At 41.5% G+C, this 17,664-nt stretch overlaps 1 protein-coding gene across 2 annotated transcripts in view; it reads right to left on the bottom strand.

The window, feature by feature from the left end:
- ABCA5 (ATP binding cassette subfamily A member 5) overlaps positions 1-17,141 on the bottom strand; it is a 39,314-nt gene extending 22,173 nt beyond the window's left edge. The window contains exons 1-12 of one of the 2 annotated variants that reach the window (XM_053960502.1): positions 17,116-17,141; positions 13,744-13,902; positions 12,273-12,370; positions 7,981-8,210; positions 6,736-6,877; positions 5,866-6,054; positions 5,322-5,469; positions 3,696-3,864; positions 2,597-2,655; positions 2,003-2,113; positions 658-833; positions 170-289 (exon numbers count right to left, since the gene is read on the bottom strand). In XM_053960502.1, coding sequence (XP_053816477.1) covers positions 170-289; positions 658-833; positions 2,003-2,113; positions 2,597-2,655; positions 3,696-3,864; positions 5,322-5,469; positions 5,866-6,054; positions 6,736-6,877; positions 7,981-8,210; positions 12,273-12,370; positions 13,744-13,807 — 1,506 coding nt within the window. In that variant the 5' untranslated portion in view covers positions 13,808-13,902; positions 17,116-17,141. Of the gene's footprint in view, positions 1-169; positions 290-657; positions 834-2,002; positions 2,114-2,596; positions 2,656-3,695; positions 3,865-5,321; positions 5,470-5,865; positions 6,055-6,735; positions 6,878-7,980; positions 8,211-12,272; positions 12,371-13,743; positions 13,903-16,543; positions 16,573-17,115 lie in introns of those variants that run through there. The other variant, XM_053960501.1, reaches the window with a different exon arrangement.
- Between the last annotated feature and the right edge of the window lie 523 nt (positions 17,142-17,664).

Raw genomic sequence — 17,664 nt, 5'->3', positions numbered from 1 at the left:
CACAAAGGCTGAGAGATTGAAATGATTGCAATTAAACCATAAACGAAGAAAAAAAGGTGCTCAAAGGAACAATTTCTGCATTTTTTGCACATTAGTTGGTTTTGACAAGAGCGACCAAGCCTTCCATGGATCAGCAACACCAAGCTGAGAATAATTCCACCCCTCTCACCTTGGGGTTCCCAAGAACAGCAACTCCCACTGACAGCCTCCTCTTCTGCCCCCCACTTAATTTTTTGGCTTGATTGTCCCTGATGGGCTGCATCTCCAAATCCAGCAACACCTTCTGCACCTTGAAAACACAAGAAACACATTTGTCTTTAAAAAAAAAAAAAAAAAAAAAACTATAAAATTTTTAAACCAGATTGTTAACAATTAACATTCAAATTAACTGCTGCTGGCTCCCAGTGTGTTCTGTATCTGAACTGCCCAACCTACACACAAAGTTTAATGGTGTCTATAAATGGACCTGGATTTAAAATATTTAATGGGCATTTAATCTGGGGAAAAATTAAAGGTTTATCCTTATCTAAAAATCTGCCTGTACCTCTTTGTCCACTGTACCACGAAGGAATATTTCCCTGCAAAAGGAAAAACCCCGCAAGGATTAACAGGTTCAAAACGTACATGTGAGACAACACCTGTGCCCAGGTGAGTTACCTCTTGTATCAAATCGTTCTGAGGGATGCCCTTGATGGCAGCAAAGATGGAGAGGTTCTCCTCCACAGTCAAAATGTCAAAGTGGATGTCGGCCTGGGGGCACACCCCCGCGATCTGCCGCACCTCCAGCATCTCGTCGATCTCAGACACTCTGTGCCCATAGACTGAGACAAACCCTAAAAGAAATGAACATAAAATCATGCAATGGTTTGGGCTGGAGTGGGCCTTAAAGCTCATCTCATTCCAAGCCCTGCCATGGGCTGGCTACACTAATATTCTATAATATTCTGTAATAATATAATATAATATAATATAATATAATATAATATAATATAATATAATATAATATAATATAATATAATATAATATAATATAATATAATATAATATAATATAATATAATATAATATAATATAATATAATATAATATAATATAATATAATATAATATAATATAATATAATATAATATAATATATTTATATATTATATAAAATATTCAATTGCCATCTGTCAGAGATGGGGCAGGTATCTTCTGTTCATTGGGCAGTTTTCTTTATATCTTCCACATATAATCCTCCCTCCAGGAGATATCTTCCGTTAATGGGCTATTGATTATCTCCTGTTAATGGGCCAGTGAGTGTCCCTGCATGGGTGAGAAAATTCCATCATCCCATGGGGAGATGCTGCGCCCAGGGGGAGGAGCCAAGCATTCCTACCTGGATACAATCTGACCTTGGAACAGCACAGCAGCCTTTGCCCACTGCATTCCCAGAGGAGCAGCTTTCTGCCCCACTGCATTCCCAGAGGGAGCCCAGGCCCATCTCCAGCAGCCCTGGAGCTCCAGAGGAAAACTCCAGCCTTGTCCAGGATCCTGCTCCAGCAGAAGCACAGCTGGCACTGCAGGAGGGCTGAGCCCCCATGGAATGGCACTGCTGCCACCACCCTGACCCACAGGCTGCCAGGGCCTGCTCTGACTCTGGCACTGGTTTGTTTTTCTTTCTTTTGTACTATTGCATTTGTATTTTAATTTTCCTAGTAAAGAACTGTTACTCCTAATCCCATGAGCCCCTTAATTTCAAAATTATAACAATTCAGAGGGAGCGGGTTTCCATTTTCCATTTCAGGAAAGGCTCTTGCCTTCCTTAGCAGACACCTGTCTGTTCAAACCAAGACAGCTGGAAACTCTCCACTGGAAGGGGCAATCAGCAGAGAGGGTTTTACAGCCCTGCGTGGACAGGAATTGCTCTTTCAGACTTTAACCAAAGGAATTTTGGTGCATCCTGGAACAACCACCAAGGTTCTCAGGCTAGGTTCTGAAGCAGGGCAGTGCTAGGCCCGCACTCACCGTCGGTGGGAGGGCACAGCCCGCAGAGGATGTTCATCAGCGTCGTCTTCCCGGTGCCGCTGTGGCCCAGCAGCGCCGTGATCTGCCCCTCGTAGATGTCAAAGGACAAATCTGCTCCGGGGCACAGCGAGAGGAGGTGTCAGGCTGGGATCCTGGCCCCCAGAGCCAGCTCCTGCCCCAGGCTCGATCCCGATGCTCACATTCCCACTCTGCCTGGGGGACACCCCATGGCCGGCCTGGCACGGTCCCACAGCCACTGTGGGGTGGCCACGTCTCAAAGCCACCCAGGGAAAGGAGGTGACAACATCAGGGAGGTGGGGCAGGGGAGGTTACATCACTAGATGGGCACTGGGAATTGGGGATGATGCCAGCAGGCTTTCCTTAGGGATGGAGGGCTCATTTTTGGGGCGCTGCTTTAGACACCACTGTGTGAGAGAGGACACACACAAGCACATCTGGCATTCGTGCTCCAGGGCCCCACCCCTCCAAAAAAAAAACAAAACCAGGCTGAACTGAAACCCAGAAGATCACTCAGCAACTCAGCTACTGCTCCTCTGCATCCCAGCAGCAGCTAAAAAGCTGAAAGGTTCTTACTTCTGAGAGCCTCCACGGTTTCCCCCTTTTTCCTGAATGTTTTCTGAACGCAGCTGATTCTGAAAGAAGACACATCATGGCATTAACTAGTTCAGCACCTTTGAAGGCATTTTCAGTCATCAACAATCACAACAAGCCAACCAGACTGAAGTGGCACCATATGTGTTTAAAGCTCATGGAGACAAGTCAAGAGACAGGACAGGTTCTCCCAGAACTTTGCCCATCTCCACCCTGGCATCAGAAGGCTTTTCCCGGTCACCTTCTAAGGTATTTCCTGTGATGGTAAACTGAATTATTTCAAATCTGAGTCTCTTTCACATGGTGGAACAATGCTCTAGAGGCTTCCCAAGCTAGCAAAGGGAACAGCTACTCCCCAGCAGCTGCACAACACAACAGGAGACTCCAGAGACGTGACATGGAAAAGAGGTGATAGCAGAATGGACTCCAAAGATGTGATTCCTGACAGCTCTTGATCAAAATCAGGTAAAAGAAAGCAGGTATTTTTCTTTCCAAGAGAGGTAAAAACCTTAATTCCAGACCTGCTGTTTTTCCAAATGAAAAGAACAGCCAGTTGATCTGGAGGCACCAAATCAAGGATGGATTTTGGAAGCCTCATCACCCTGAAAACGAGGATGGTGAGTGGATTATGGAGGGTGAGTAATGGGGAGGAGAATGAGTATGAAAGCAAATGAAACTTGCACGTGGAAAAATGACAAGGCTGTGTGAAACTGCTGGAGCTGGTGGAGGGATGGTGTGGACAGAGTCCTGGGTGGATGAATAATGCAACAACAGCCACCATGCTCTCAGGGGAACATTTGGATTAAAACTGGACTCCTGTAGATAATAAAACTGAACCTGTAGATAATAAAAACACCTTCCACGGCTTAAAAAATAACTGTGCATCTCGTCCATCTCTAGCAGAAGATTACAACAACCAAGCCCCTCTCCTTAGGTGATTTCTCCCTGGCTCCACAGCCCTGAGGATGGGGATTTGCTGTGTGGAGGGCTTGGCAATCCATGTGCTGTTTGAGCCCCAGCAGTGGAGAGCCAGGAGGGATTCTCAAGCATTGGAATTCCCCAGGCAGGGCAGGGGCTGTACCTGATGGCTTCCTTGCCCTGGAATTCTGAAGGCACAGGCTCCACAATCTCGCTGAAGCTCAAGCTGCCGTTGATGCTGCTCTCGTAGAGCTCGCTGTAGTTTTTCCTGTGCTTGGACCAAAAGGAGGGTTTCATGAAGAAGAAGGGCGAGCGGCGCAGGCCAAACTCCCCTGGGGGACAGGACAGAAGGCAACTCCTGAGCAGCAGCCACAAATATTCTGTATTATATTCTATATTATATATATTCTGTATTATATTCTATATTCTATAATATTCTGTTATATTCTATAATATATAGAATATATTATATTATATATTAATATAATATATAATATATATATTAATATAATATATATTACATATATATTATGTAATATAGTATATTACATAATAATATACTATAATATACTATAATATACTATAATATACTATACTATACTATAACATAACATAACATAACATAACATAACATAACATAACATAACATAACATAACATAATATATATAATTAATATAATAATATGTTATGGTATGTTGTATTATGTTATATTATATATTACATACTATATTATATATGATATTGTATAATATATAATATATTACTATATATTATATAGCATATATAATATCATATATGCTATATAATATACATTATATAGCATTGTATATTATACTATATTATATATGTTAATATATATAATATATAGTATATTATATATTATATATTATATATTATGTAATATATTATGTATTATATGGCATATAATATATGATGTATCATATGAAATATCATATAAAATATAATATTATATCTGTTATATTATGACATATTATATTATATTATATTATATTATATTATATTATATTATATTATATTATATATCATAATTATATCATAATCATACCATATTATATTACAAATCTCAGCTTTGGGCTTTCAGCAGCAACCACAAATACTATATATTATATTATAATATTATATAGACCACAGCTCTGGGCTTTCAGCTCCTCCCCCAGCCAGCCCACACCTGCTCCTGAGGAATTCCATCAGCCAAATTTCCATTTAAGCCACGATTCCCCATCCCCACTGCTGGCAGGCTCCAGTTTTGCTGAGCATTTAAATAAATGTGCAAATCTCCTTCTCTCCCAGAGAAATCCCCAGTGCTGAATGAGCAGTGACTTAAACGTGGCAGAGAGAGAAGAGAGGGCTTGGAGGTGAGCAGAGCTGAGGGGCTTAACCAGGCTTTCATCCCCAGATTAACAACTTTATTCTGTGTTTTAGGCTCAACTTCTTCTGCCACAGGGAGAGATCTGGAAGAGGAAGAGCAGGCTTTGATTTCCAGCCCTCCAAGAGGAAATTGGAAAGGCTGAGGTTGTAGTTAACTCAGAAAGGAAGTTTTTCCCCCACAAAGAGGGAAAATTAAGCTTTTTAAGGCCCGGCCAAAACCCCTCCTCACACCTCACAGTTTTGACAGAATATAAATTATTTCAGCCAGAAGTGTGAAATTCAGAGTGAGAACAGCATCACCTCCTTTCTGCAGAGGATTTAGGGAGGAGATGCCAGCAGCCTGGGGGGCTCAGGATTTCAGGATGAGCTCCCAGAGCCCAGTTTCTGTCAGGAACTCACCTGGGATCACCTGGTCAAGGTAGACAGCTACAAGCAGGTAAAAGATGCTGTCCAGCACCAGGAGAACCAGAGAGATACACAGTGGGTAAGGACCAGCATTGATGTTTGCAAATGTTGCCCCATCCTCATAATCCTCCAGATGCATGACCTGCAGGGAGAGACCTCACACACCAAAAAGGCAAAATGGCACAGCGCAAAAAAAAAAAAAAAAAATCCAAAACTTGGCAAAAAACTTGGCAAAAACCCCCAAAATAATGAGAAATGATCCAAATGGACACAAAGAATAACAGCTACTTTACGGTGCTGGATATTAAACTGCTATTAAAAAAAAAAAGCATTTTCCCCACCAGCAGATATTTTATTTTGAATAAAATAAAATATCTGCTGGTGGGGAAAATGCTTTTCTTTGAATAAAATGCTTTTTTTGAATAAAATAAAATGCTTTTTTTGAATAAAATAAAATAAAATATCTATTTAAACCCCCCATCAAGGGCTGTTGATAAATGATGCATGGCTGCTGCTGCAGGGGCAGGCAGGGATTTACCTGTGCAACACCAATCAAGAAGCTGCACTGACACAAAGGGCTGAGGATCCACACGAAGGATTTGGGGAAATCCTCCAGCAGGACGATGTTGAGGCCCACGAAGCCAAAAACCAGAGTTGCCAGGAACTCCACTATCCCCACGTGCTTGGACTTCTTAAACAGAGGGGTCAGCATCAGGGCAAAGAAAACCTGAGGGCAGAGGGAAAAACAGACAGGAAAGTACTGTCATAATAATAATAGTAGTAATAATAATGATATATTTAAAGAAAGGTAATTATAATGATAATAATATAGAAATTGTGTAGAAAAACTAAGGGAAAATACCATAGCTGCCTCTGACAATCGCAGAATTTATAATGTAATATAATTTTCCTGGTATAGTCACCACAGCACAGATTCATGGAATCATTTTCAGCTGGAAAAGACTTTCAAGATCGAGTCCAACTGCTCCTCTTATTAACTCAGACAAGCAATTGGATCCATAAATACATTTATGATGTGGTTTTTATCCTTCTCTGACAATTTATTAGGTTCTTAAACTCTGTAGTAACAGGAAATGTTTTGAAGAGGACCCGGGCTGCAGAATGGTTCTGTGGAGGGTTGAAGATTCAAAACTTGATGATTATAAACTCAGATATTCCAGGAGGGAAAAAAGCATTTTTCATGGTGATGGGTGACACCTGTACAACATCCTAAAAACAGGAGAAAAGCCAAGGAAGGGATGGGACAGCTCAGATTGCCAGCACTGCTCAACCCTCCAGAAACAACAAATATTTTGGCAGAGGGTAACAGGATCAGGTGGGAAGGGAATAAAACCAAGAAACCCCCAGGGATGGGATGGCTGAGTTGCTCAGAGCCAGGAATACTCACAGAGGAGACTCCATAGAGGAAAAAGAGGAGGAATATGACAAAGACACTGCTCTGGGGGAAGAGGGACGAGGCCGTGGCGATCACGGCCATGAGGATGGACATGACAAAAATCAGGCTGACATAGAGCAGCACCCAGGACAGCCTAGGGAGAAAAAAGCAGAAAAATGAATGAATCCCCAGCCACACAAACAGCAAAACCCAGCACTCTTCAATATTCCAGACAGACTTCTACCTCAAATTAATTTCTAATTCTATGTCTCACTGCACCAAAGGCCAAGCATTAACAAAACTTAATAAAACATCCTGGGGCTGTTCTTGGCACACAGCGAGACCCAGGGCAGCTGGAGATGCACAGTCAGGTGATTCACCTTTATTTTTTTGCATAATTAATTCCCTGGTATAGGCAAAAGAGGGTAACAGAGTCGTAGGTTTCAATAATTCAAGAAATTCTGTTTAAAATTTAATACAGGCTGCTGGGCAGGGTAATAAAATTCTACTCTGTTGAAAAACAGAGCTGTGAGTCTGAGAGCAGCTCTGACCTCAGCAAACAGGGGTGGTTTGTGTCCAGGTAGCAAAAAAATGACACATTTTCTCTAAACAACTAAAAAAAGAAAATCATTCCATCCACCCCAGGTGGCTGTTTCAGTGCAGATGTGAAAACCCTGCCAGAAAGGGCAAAGCAAAACCTGGTTTTATCCCCTCAGCTATCAAGGATTTCAAATTAACACATCATTTGGGAGAAAAATGAAATATTCTCTTGCCCAGGCCGATTTTTGTCAGGGTGAGGAAACAGTTGAAGACCTGTTGCTGAGACTGCTCTGGCACGTTCACATTCTAGAGCTGGATTAATTTAATTATGTGCCTGGCTGCAGGTTACCTGTTGAGCTTCTAGGAAAGGAGGTAGCAAGCCAAAAATGCTTAAAAACCTCCATAAAACATCACACATGATGAGGTTTAATCCCTCTAATCTGGTGGAGCTTTACATGAATAAATGCAGCAAGATTACTTATTAAAATATTCATATTTTCATGCTACTGCAAGTGACTCTCTGCTTGATTGTACAGAATATCTCAGTTTTTGGTTGTTTTCACTTAAAACAATTTAAGAACTGGAGGGTGGGATGGAAGAGGTTAAATAGAATTTTTTTTTTAATAGAATATTTTTTTAATATAATAATTTTTCTTTACATATATTTAAATTTTTTCTCCTTTTCTGAGGAGCAGGTTACACCAACCACTCACATACCAGAAGGCAGTGTCATGGAGTCCCAAAATTTTCAAGAACTCCTTCAGCTTCCTCTCCTTTTCTGCCACGATGTGAATTGCCAAATAATACCCGAAGGGGGAGAATGCAATCACCAGGTAAATTAAAATGATTGCACGAGGGAAATTATCAATTTCCACCACTGCAGCCTCTCCCATAACCATGGCTCTGGTCAGATCCAGCTGTTCCCAAACAGAATGATTTGTCTTCAGCTGGAAGGAAGAGGAGGAAGAGTTATTTTGACATTTTCCCTGACTTTTCAGCCCCATCCCAACCACTCCACCCTTGCTGTCAGGGGGAGATTTGGAAAGCCCAAAACCTTCCTGACCCCAAATTCCAGGCCAAAAGCAGGACTAGGAAACACCTGAATGCCTGGGGATAAAATGAGGAAAAGTGGGATTTCTGTCACTTAAAAAGACGGAATTTGCTGCCACCATGAGCAGGGTGAGGGGAGGGAAATTGGGGAAAATTGCTGAGCAATAGTGACACCAAAATAAGGTAAATTCTGCAGCCCCTGCTGGGAATGGCATTTTGGGGTGAGCTTTTGAGGAGGGTTGTGCTGCATGTTCAGCATCTCTGGGATGCAAATGGAGGCAAAAATCCTCATAATCCAGCCCAACAGGATTGGGGAAATCCTGGATAAACGGTCCTGGACAGAACATGGCCAAACCTGCCCCAAAACTTCTGCCTTCTCATCAGATCCAGCTGAGATCTGACACAGCATCTCCAGGCAGATTAAGGAACCTGGGCAGCCCCTGGATCTGCCCTTTTTTGGGGTGAGAATGGGATTTTATGGGATTTTCCCAGTGGTACTTGGACAAAACATGGCCAAACCCACCCCAAAACTTCTGCCTTCTCATCAGATCCCAGCTGGGATCTGACACAGCATTTCCCAGGATTAACAGAGAGATTAAGGATTAGCAGGCAGCCCTGGATGTGTCCTTTCTTGGGACGAGGATGGGATTTTGTGGGATTTTATGGGATTTTCCCAGTGGTACCTGGACAAAACACAGCCAAACCCACCAGGAAACTTCTGCCTTCTCATCAGATCCCAGCTGAGATCTGACACAGCATCTCCAGGCAGATTAAGGAGCCTGGGCAGCCCCTGGATTTGCCCTTTTCTGGGGTGAGGATGGGATTTTGTGGGATTTTATGGGATTTTCCCATGTTTTTCCTGGACAAAACACAGCCAAACCCACCAGGAAACTTCTGCCTTCTCATCAGATCCAGCTGAGATCTGACACAGCATCTCCCAGGATTAGCAGGCAGATCAAGCAGCCCCTGGATCTGCCCTTCCTTAGGGTGAGAATGGGATTTTATGGGATATAGTGGGATTTTCACAATATTCACAGAGTCACCAGGTTGGAAGAGACCTCCAGGATCATCGAGTCCAGCCCAGCCCCAACACCTCAACTCAACCCTGGCACCCAGTGCCACATCCAGGCTTTGTTAAACACACCCAGGGATGGGGACTGCACCACCTCCCCGGGCAGCCACTCCAGAACTTTATCTCCTTTTTGTAAAACACTTTTTCCTAATATCCAAATTTATTTCAATATCCAAATATCCAAATGAATTTCCCTTGGTGCAGCTTGAGGCTGTGTCCTGTGGTTCTGTCAGTTCCTGGAGAAAGAGCCCGACCCCAGCTGGCCACAGCCACCTTTCAGGAGCTGTGGAGGATGATAAGCTCACCCCTGAGTCTCCTTTTCTCCAGAACACCCCCAGCTTGTGTTGCAAGCCTGATTCTATGGGATTTTATGGGATGTTTTGGGATGCTGTGGGATGCTGTGGGATGCTGTGGGATGCTATGGGATGCTGTGGGATGTTGTGGGATGCTGTGGGATGTTTTGGGATGCTCTGGGATGATGTGGGATGTTTTGGGATGCTGTGGGATGCTGCAGGATGCCGTGGGATGCTGTGGGATGGTTTGGGATGTTTTGGGATGTTTTGAGATGCTGTGGGATGCTCAGGGATGCTGTGAGATATTTTGGGATGCTGTGGGATGCTGTGGGATGTTTTGGGATGCTGCAGGATGCCGTGGGATGCTCTGGGATGCTGTGGGATGGTTTGGGATGCTGTGGGATATTTTGGGATGCTGTGGGATATTTTGGGATGCTGTGGGATGCTGCAGGATGCTCTGGGATGCTCTGGGATGTTTTGGGATGCTGTGGGATGCTCTGGGATGCTGTGGGATGTTTTGGGATGCTGTGGGATGTTTTGGGATGCTGCAGGATGCTCTGGGATGCTGTGGGATGTTTTGGGATGCTGCAGGATGTTTTGGGATGCTGTGGGATATTTTGGGATGCTGTGGGATGTTTTGGGATGCTGTGGGATGCTCTGGGATGCTGTGGGATATTTTGGGATGCTGTGGGATGCTGTGGGATATTTTGGGATGCTGTGGGATGCCGTGGGATGCTGTGGGATGGTTTGGGATGCTGTGGGATGCTTTGGGATGCTCTGGTATATTTTGGGATGCTCTGGGATGCTCTGGGATGCTGCAGGATGCTCTGGGATGCTCTGGGATGCTGTGGGATATTTTGGGATGCTGTGGGATGCTGTGGGATGCTGTGGGATATTTTGGGATGCTGCAGGATGCTTTGGGATGCTGTGGGATATTTTGGGATGCTGTGGGATATTTTGGGATGCTCTGGGATGCTGTGGGATGCTGAGGGATATTTTGGGATGCTCTGGGATGTTTTGGGATGCTGTGGGATATTTTGGGATGCTCTGGGATGTTTTGGGATGCTCTGGGATGCTGCAGGATGCTCTGGGATGCTGCGGGATGCTGCAGGATGCTCTGGGATGCTGTGGGATGTTTTGGGATGCTGTGGGATGCTTTGGGATGCTGTGGGATATTTTGGGATGCTCTGGGATGCTCTGGGATGCTGTGGGATATTTTGGGATGCTGTGGGATGCTGTGGGATGCTGTGGGATATTTTGGGATGCTGCAGGATGCTTTGGGATGCTGTGGGATGCTCTGGGATGCTGTGGGATATTTTGGGATGCTGCAGGATGCTGTGGGATGCTCTGGGATGCTGTGGGATATTTTGGGATGCTGCAGGATGCTGTGGGATGCTCTGGGATGCTGTGGGATGCTCTGGGATGTTTTGGGATGCTGTGGGATGTTTTGGGATGCTGTGGGATATTTTGGGATGCTGTGGGATGTTTTGGGATGCTCTGGGATGCTGTGGGATGCTCTGGGATGCTGTGGGATGCTGTGGGATGTTTTGGGATGCTGTAGGATATTTTGGGATGCTGAGGGATATTTTGGGATGCTCTGGGATGTTTTGGGATGCTGTGGGATATTTTGGGATGCTCTGGGATGTTTTGAGATGCTCTGGGATGTTTTGGGATGCTCTGGGATGCTGCAGGATGCTCTGGGATGCTGTGGGATGTTTTGGGATGCTGTGGGATATTTTGGGATGCTGTGGGATATTTTGGGATGCTCTGGGATGCTGCAGGATGCTCTGGGATGCTGCAGGATGCTCTGGGATGCTGTGGGATGTTTTGGGATGCTGTGGGATATTTTGGGATGCTGTGGGATGTTTTGGGATGCTGTGGGATGTTCTGGGATGCTGTGGGATGCTCTGGTATATTTTGGGATATTTTGGGATGCTCTGGGATGTTTTGGGATGCTGTGGGATATTTTGGGATGCTCTGGGATGTTTTGGGATGCTGCAGGATGCTCTGGGATGCTGTGGGATGTTTTGGGATGCTCTGGGATGTTTTGGGATGCTGAGGGATGTTTTGGGATGCTGTGGGATGCTTTGGGATGCTGTGGGATATTTTGGGATGCTGTGGGATGTTTTGGGATGCTCTGGGATGTTTTGGGATGCCATGGGATGCTGTGGGATGCTGTGGGATATTTTGGGATGCTGTGGGATGTTTTGGGATGCTGTGGGATGCTGCAGGATGCTGTGGGATGCTGTGGGATGTTTTGGGATGCTCTGGGATGTTTTGGGATGCCATGGGATGCTGTGGGATGCTGTGGGATATTTTGGGATGCTGTGGGATGTTTTGGGATGCTGTGGGATATTTTGGGATGCTGTGGGATGCTGTGGGATGCTGTGGGATGTTTTGGGATGCTGTGGGATGTTTTGGGATGCTCTGGGATGCTGTGGGATGCTGTGGGATATTTTGGGATGCTGTGGGATGTTTTGGGATGCTGTGGGATGTTTTGGGATGCTCTGGGATGCTGTGGGATGCTGTGGGATGTTTTGGGATGCTGTGGGATATTTTGGGATGTTTTGGGATGCTCTGGGATGGTTTCTCACCTGGATGATGGCCGCGTCGATGCAGGCCTGCAGCGCTGTGAACCCCGAGCTCCAGTAGGTCAGGGACTCGCAGCCCTTCCGCAGGCTGGAGCACGTGGCTGGGGAAAACAGGGAATTGTCACCTCCAGGAGCCCACCCAAGCCAGGCCAGGCCATAATTCCACATAAAAATCCCAAAAAATTGTGTTACAGCCGCTCCACTGCCTGATAACACCACCACCAACCCCACAAAGCAATACACACAACAAAAAAAAAAACCAAAAATGAAAATATGGGATGATTTTCCAGGTTATTCCCGTGCAGGTTTACCTCTGGATTCCTATTATTATCTGGATTTATGATTAAATAGGGAATAATCATCTTCATTTTCCCTTCCAAGCCAGGCCATGCCACGATTCCACATCAAAATCCCAAAAAATTGAGTTACAGCCGCTCCACTGCCTGATAACACCACCAACAACCCCCACAAAGCAATACACACAACAATAAACCCAAAAAAAAGAAAATATGGGGTGATTTTCCAGCTTATTCCCGTGCAAGTTTACCTCTGGATTATTAGGACTATCTGGATTTAAGATTAAATAGGGAATAATCATCTTCAGGAGCCCACCCAAGCCACGCCATGCCACAATTCCACATCAAAATCCCAAAAAAACTGAGTTACAGCTGCTCCACTCCCTGATAACACCACCACCAACCCCCACAAACCAATACACACAACAAAAAAAAAACCCAAAAAATGAAAATATGGGGTGATTTCCCAGGTTCTTGCCCTGCAGCTTCACCTCTGGATTCCTATTGCTATCTGGATTTAATTTTAAATAGGGAATAATCATCTTCAGGAATCCTTCCAAGCCAGGCCATGCCATGTCAAAGTCCCAAAAAATTGAGTAAGAGCTGCTCCACTCCCTGATAACACCACCACCAACCCCACAAACCAATAGACACAACAAAATAACCCAAAAATGAAAATATGGGGTGATTTCCCAGGTTCTTGCCCTGCAGATTTACCTCTGGATTCCTATTGCTATCTGGATTTACTACTAAATAGGGAATAATCATCTTCAGGAATCCTTCCAAGCCAGGCCATGCCATGTCAAATTCCCAAAAAATTGAGTTAGAGCTGCTCCACTCCCTGATAACACCACCAACCCCCACAAAGCAATACACACAACAAAAAAAAAAACCCAAAAAATGAAAATATGGGATGATTTTCCATCTTATTCCCGTGCAGGTTTACCTCTGGATTCCTATTATTATCTGGATTTATGATTAAATAGGGAATAATCATCTTCATTTTCCTTTCCAAGCCAGGCCATGCCATGTCAAAATCCCACAAAACAGAATTACAGCTGCTCCACTCCCTGATAACACCACCACCAACCCCACAAACCAATACACACAACAAAAAAAAAAAACCCAAAAAAATGAAAATAGGGGGTGATCTGGCAGGTTCCTGCCCGCAGCCTCACCTCGGGACTCGGTGCGGACGGAGGACGCGGCGCCGGCGTCGCGGAAGCGCAGCTGGTAGGACATGGGGCCCTTGAACACCACCCCCACGAAGTTGGAGGGCTTGAGAAAACTCGCCTCCTCCAGCTCCTCCTCACTCAAATACTCCTCGGTGATGAGGCCTGGCAGCGTTCAGATGGAAACAGGAAAAGAGAATAGAAATAGAAAATAAAATTGTATTGAAATATATATATATATAAAATATAGAAATAGAATATAAAATTAGTGTGAGATGATGTAACATAATGTAAAAATGATATAATAATAATATTATATAGAAATATTGCGATAATACAATATAGAAAAATAATATGATATGATATGATATGATATGATATGATAATAATATAATATAATATAATATAATATAATATAATATAATATAATATAATATAATATAATATAATATAATATAATATAATATAATATAATATAATATAATATAATATAATACAATATGATACGATATGATATAATATGATACGATATGATATAATATGCAATAGAGTGTAATATAATATAATGTAAAGTAATATAATATAAAAGAATATTATACTGTATAATATGAAATGATTAATGAAATAGAATAGAAATAATAAATATAATATAATAAATATATAATGCATATAATGTAATATAATATGATAGGATATAATATAATAGGATATAATAATATAATATGATATAATATGATATAATATAATATGCAATAGAGTGTAATGTAATATAATGTAAAGTAATATAATATAAAAGAATATTATACTGTATGATATGAAATGATTAATGAAATAGAATAGAAATAATAAATATAATATAATAAATATATAATGCATATAATGCAATATAATATGATAGGATATAATATAATAGGATAGAATATGATAATATAATGTAATATAATATAATATAATATAATATAATATAATATAATATAATATAATATAATATAATATAATATAATATATTTGTTCATTTTTTATTAATTCCCTGCCACTGCTTGGAATAAAAATGTGCAGCACTTTAAAGAAATGGCATAAAAATTATTAATGATTTATTTGGGTTTGGAGACCCTTCCCACCCAAACTGTTCCAGAGTAAGTTTGGAGAAATAAGTTTTTGTTGTGTGTGAGGTGCAGGAAATACTGGGGGAAAAAAAGAGAAAAAAATAAAAAAAAAAAAAAAAAGAAAGAAACCAGGAAAAACCTACACAGATGGGAAAAAGAAAGTGGAAAACCCCAAACAAATGAGAATAAAAACATACAAGCAAAAAAAAAATCAAACAAGTGAGAAAAAATCCCAAACAAAGGAGAAAGAAACCCAAACAAAGAAGAAAAAACAAGCAAAAAATATAAATAAACAGAGGAACAGGAAAAACAAACAAGGATAAAACCCAAACAAGTGGAGAAAAAAAACCCAATAAGTGGGAAAAACCAAACAAATATGCAGAAAACAAAATAAGAAGAAAAAAAAAACAGGAAAAAAAAGCCCAAACCAAACCAAACATTAAAAAAACGAAAACAGGAACAAGGAAAAGGAAAGTTGCTTTCAAAAGAAGAGGTGACAAAGAATTAATGAGAATCAGCAACTGAAATAAATTAAAATTTTGGGTTTTTTTGGCACAGGAGAAGCACAATCAGCCCCAGAGCTGCTTTTTTTCCTTGGGGCTGCCCCAGGAATGGGAATCACTTGGAAATGGCAGTGCCAGAATATTTTATGCCATAAAAAAAACCCAAACAGTAAAAAAAAAACCCCAAAACTAACAAAAAAAAAAAAAACACAAACCAACCCAAACCAGCAAAAAAACCAATAAAACCAACAAAAAAACCTGCCCAAAACCACCAAAAAAACCCCACTAAAACCGACAAAAAACCCCAAACCACCAAAAAAACCCCAAAACCAGTAAAAAAAAACCCCTCAAAACCAACAATAAATGCCAAACCAGCAAAAAAAACCCCAAAGCAACAAAACTCTGTATAACCACCAAAAACCTACAAAACTAGTAAAAAAAACCCTAAAAAAGCAACAAAAAAAACCCCTAAAAGCAACAAAAAACCCCAAAAGCAACAAAAAAGCCCTAACTCCAGCAGAAAAAAACCTTAAAACCAGAAAAAAAAATCCTAATACCAAGAAAAAATGTTAAAACTGGCAAAAAAAAACTAAAAAAACACCAAAAAAACCTAAAAGCAGAAAAAAAGAAACTCAACCCCCCCCAAAAAACCCCTACAAACAGAAAAGAACAGCAAAAAAACCCTAAAACCAGAAAAAAATAACCTCAACACCCCCCAAAAAACTACAACCAGAAAAAAAACAGAAAAAAACCCCCTGAAATCAGAAAAAAGACCCTAAAACCAACAAAAAAATCCCAAACTAAAGAAAAAACTAAGACCAGCAAAAAACCCCAAAACCAAGGGAAAAAGCCCTAATACCAAGGGAAAATACCCCAAAAACAGCAAAAAAAAGCCAAAACCAGCAAAAAAAAATCCCCAAAACAGGAAAAAAAACCCTAAAAAATCAACAAAAAACCCTAAAACCAGAAAAAAACCCCAAAACAACCCAACAAAAAATAACCCCTATAACAAAAAAATCCCTAAAACCAACCAAAAAAAACCCTAAAATCAATAAAAAACGCCTCACATTCCCTTTCTGTAAAATACAGATTTTTCCTGTTGCAGCACCACAACACAACACAAGTCACAGCATGAGATAGGAGGGGAAAAAAAAAGGATTTAGGGTGTTAAAAAAAACGGATTTAGGGTCTGAATACCATCCTCAAAGTTATCAAAAGCCGCTTTCTTCATGGTTTCCCGAGCCAGGGGTATGGGTGGCCAAAAAACAGCAAAAAAAAAAAACCCAAACCAGCAAAAAAAACCCTAAAACCAGAATAAAAGACCCTAAAACCAACAAAAAAGAAACAAACCAAAGAAAAAACTAAGACCAGCAAAAAACCCCAAAACCAAGGAAAAAACCCTAATACAAAGGGAAAATACCCCAAAACCAGTAAAAAAAGCCAAAACTGGCAAAAAAATCCCCCTGAACCAGGAAAAAAACCTAAAATATCAACAAAAGACCCTAAAACCAGCAAAAAAATAAAAAGGAAACCCAACCCAACAAAAAATTACCCCTGTAACCAAAAAAAATCCCTAAAACCAACAAAAAAAACCCTAAAAATAAAAAAAAACGCCCAACATCCTCACATTCCCTCCTCTAGAAAATACAGATTTTTCCTGTTGCAGCACCACTGAGCTCCCCCTTCAAACACAAGTCACAGCATGAGATAGGAGGGGAAAAAAAAAGGATTTAGGGTGTGAAAAAAAAAAGGATTTAGGGTCTGAATACCATCCTCAAAGTTATCAAAAGCCACTTTCTTCATGGTTTCCCGAGCCAGGGGTATGGGTGGCCAAAAAACAGCAAAAAAAAAACCCAAACCAGCAAAAAAAACCCTGAAATCGGAAAAAAAGACCCTAAAACCAACAAAAAAAAAACCCAAACCAAAGAAAAAACTAAGACCAGCAAAAAAACCCCAAAACCAAGGAAAAAACCCTAATACTAAGGAAAAAAACCCCAAAACCAGTAAAAAAAGCCAAAACTGGCAAAAAACTCCCCTGAACCAGGAAAAAAACCCTAAAATATCAACAAAAAACCGTAAAACCAGCAAAAAAACCCCAACCCAATAAAAAATAACCCCTATAACAAGAAAAAATCCCTAAAACCAACAAAAAAAAACCCCTAAAAATCAACAAAACCACCCAATACCTTCACATTCCCTTTCTGTAAAATACAGATTTTTCCTGTTGCAGCACCACAACACAACACAAGTCACAGCATGAGATAGGAGGGGAAAAAAAAAGGATTTAGGGTGTTAAAAAAAACGGATTTAGGGTCTGA

Source organism: Vidua chalybeata, chromosome 19 (genome assembly GCF_026979565.1).
Source record: "Vidua chalybeata isolate OUT-0048 chromosome 19, bVidCha1 merged haplotype, whole genome shotgun sequence".
Taxonomy (NCBI): Eukaryota; Metazoa; Chordata; class Aves; order Passeriformes; family Viduidae; genus Vidua; species Vidua chalybeata.
The sequence above is the reverse complement of the archived record's forward strand: the minus strand, read 5'-3'. Positions and strand labels throughout refer to the sequence as shown.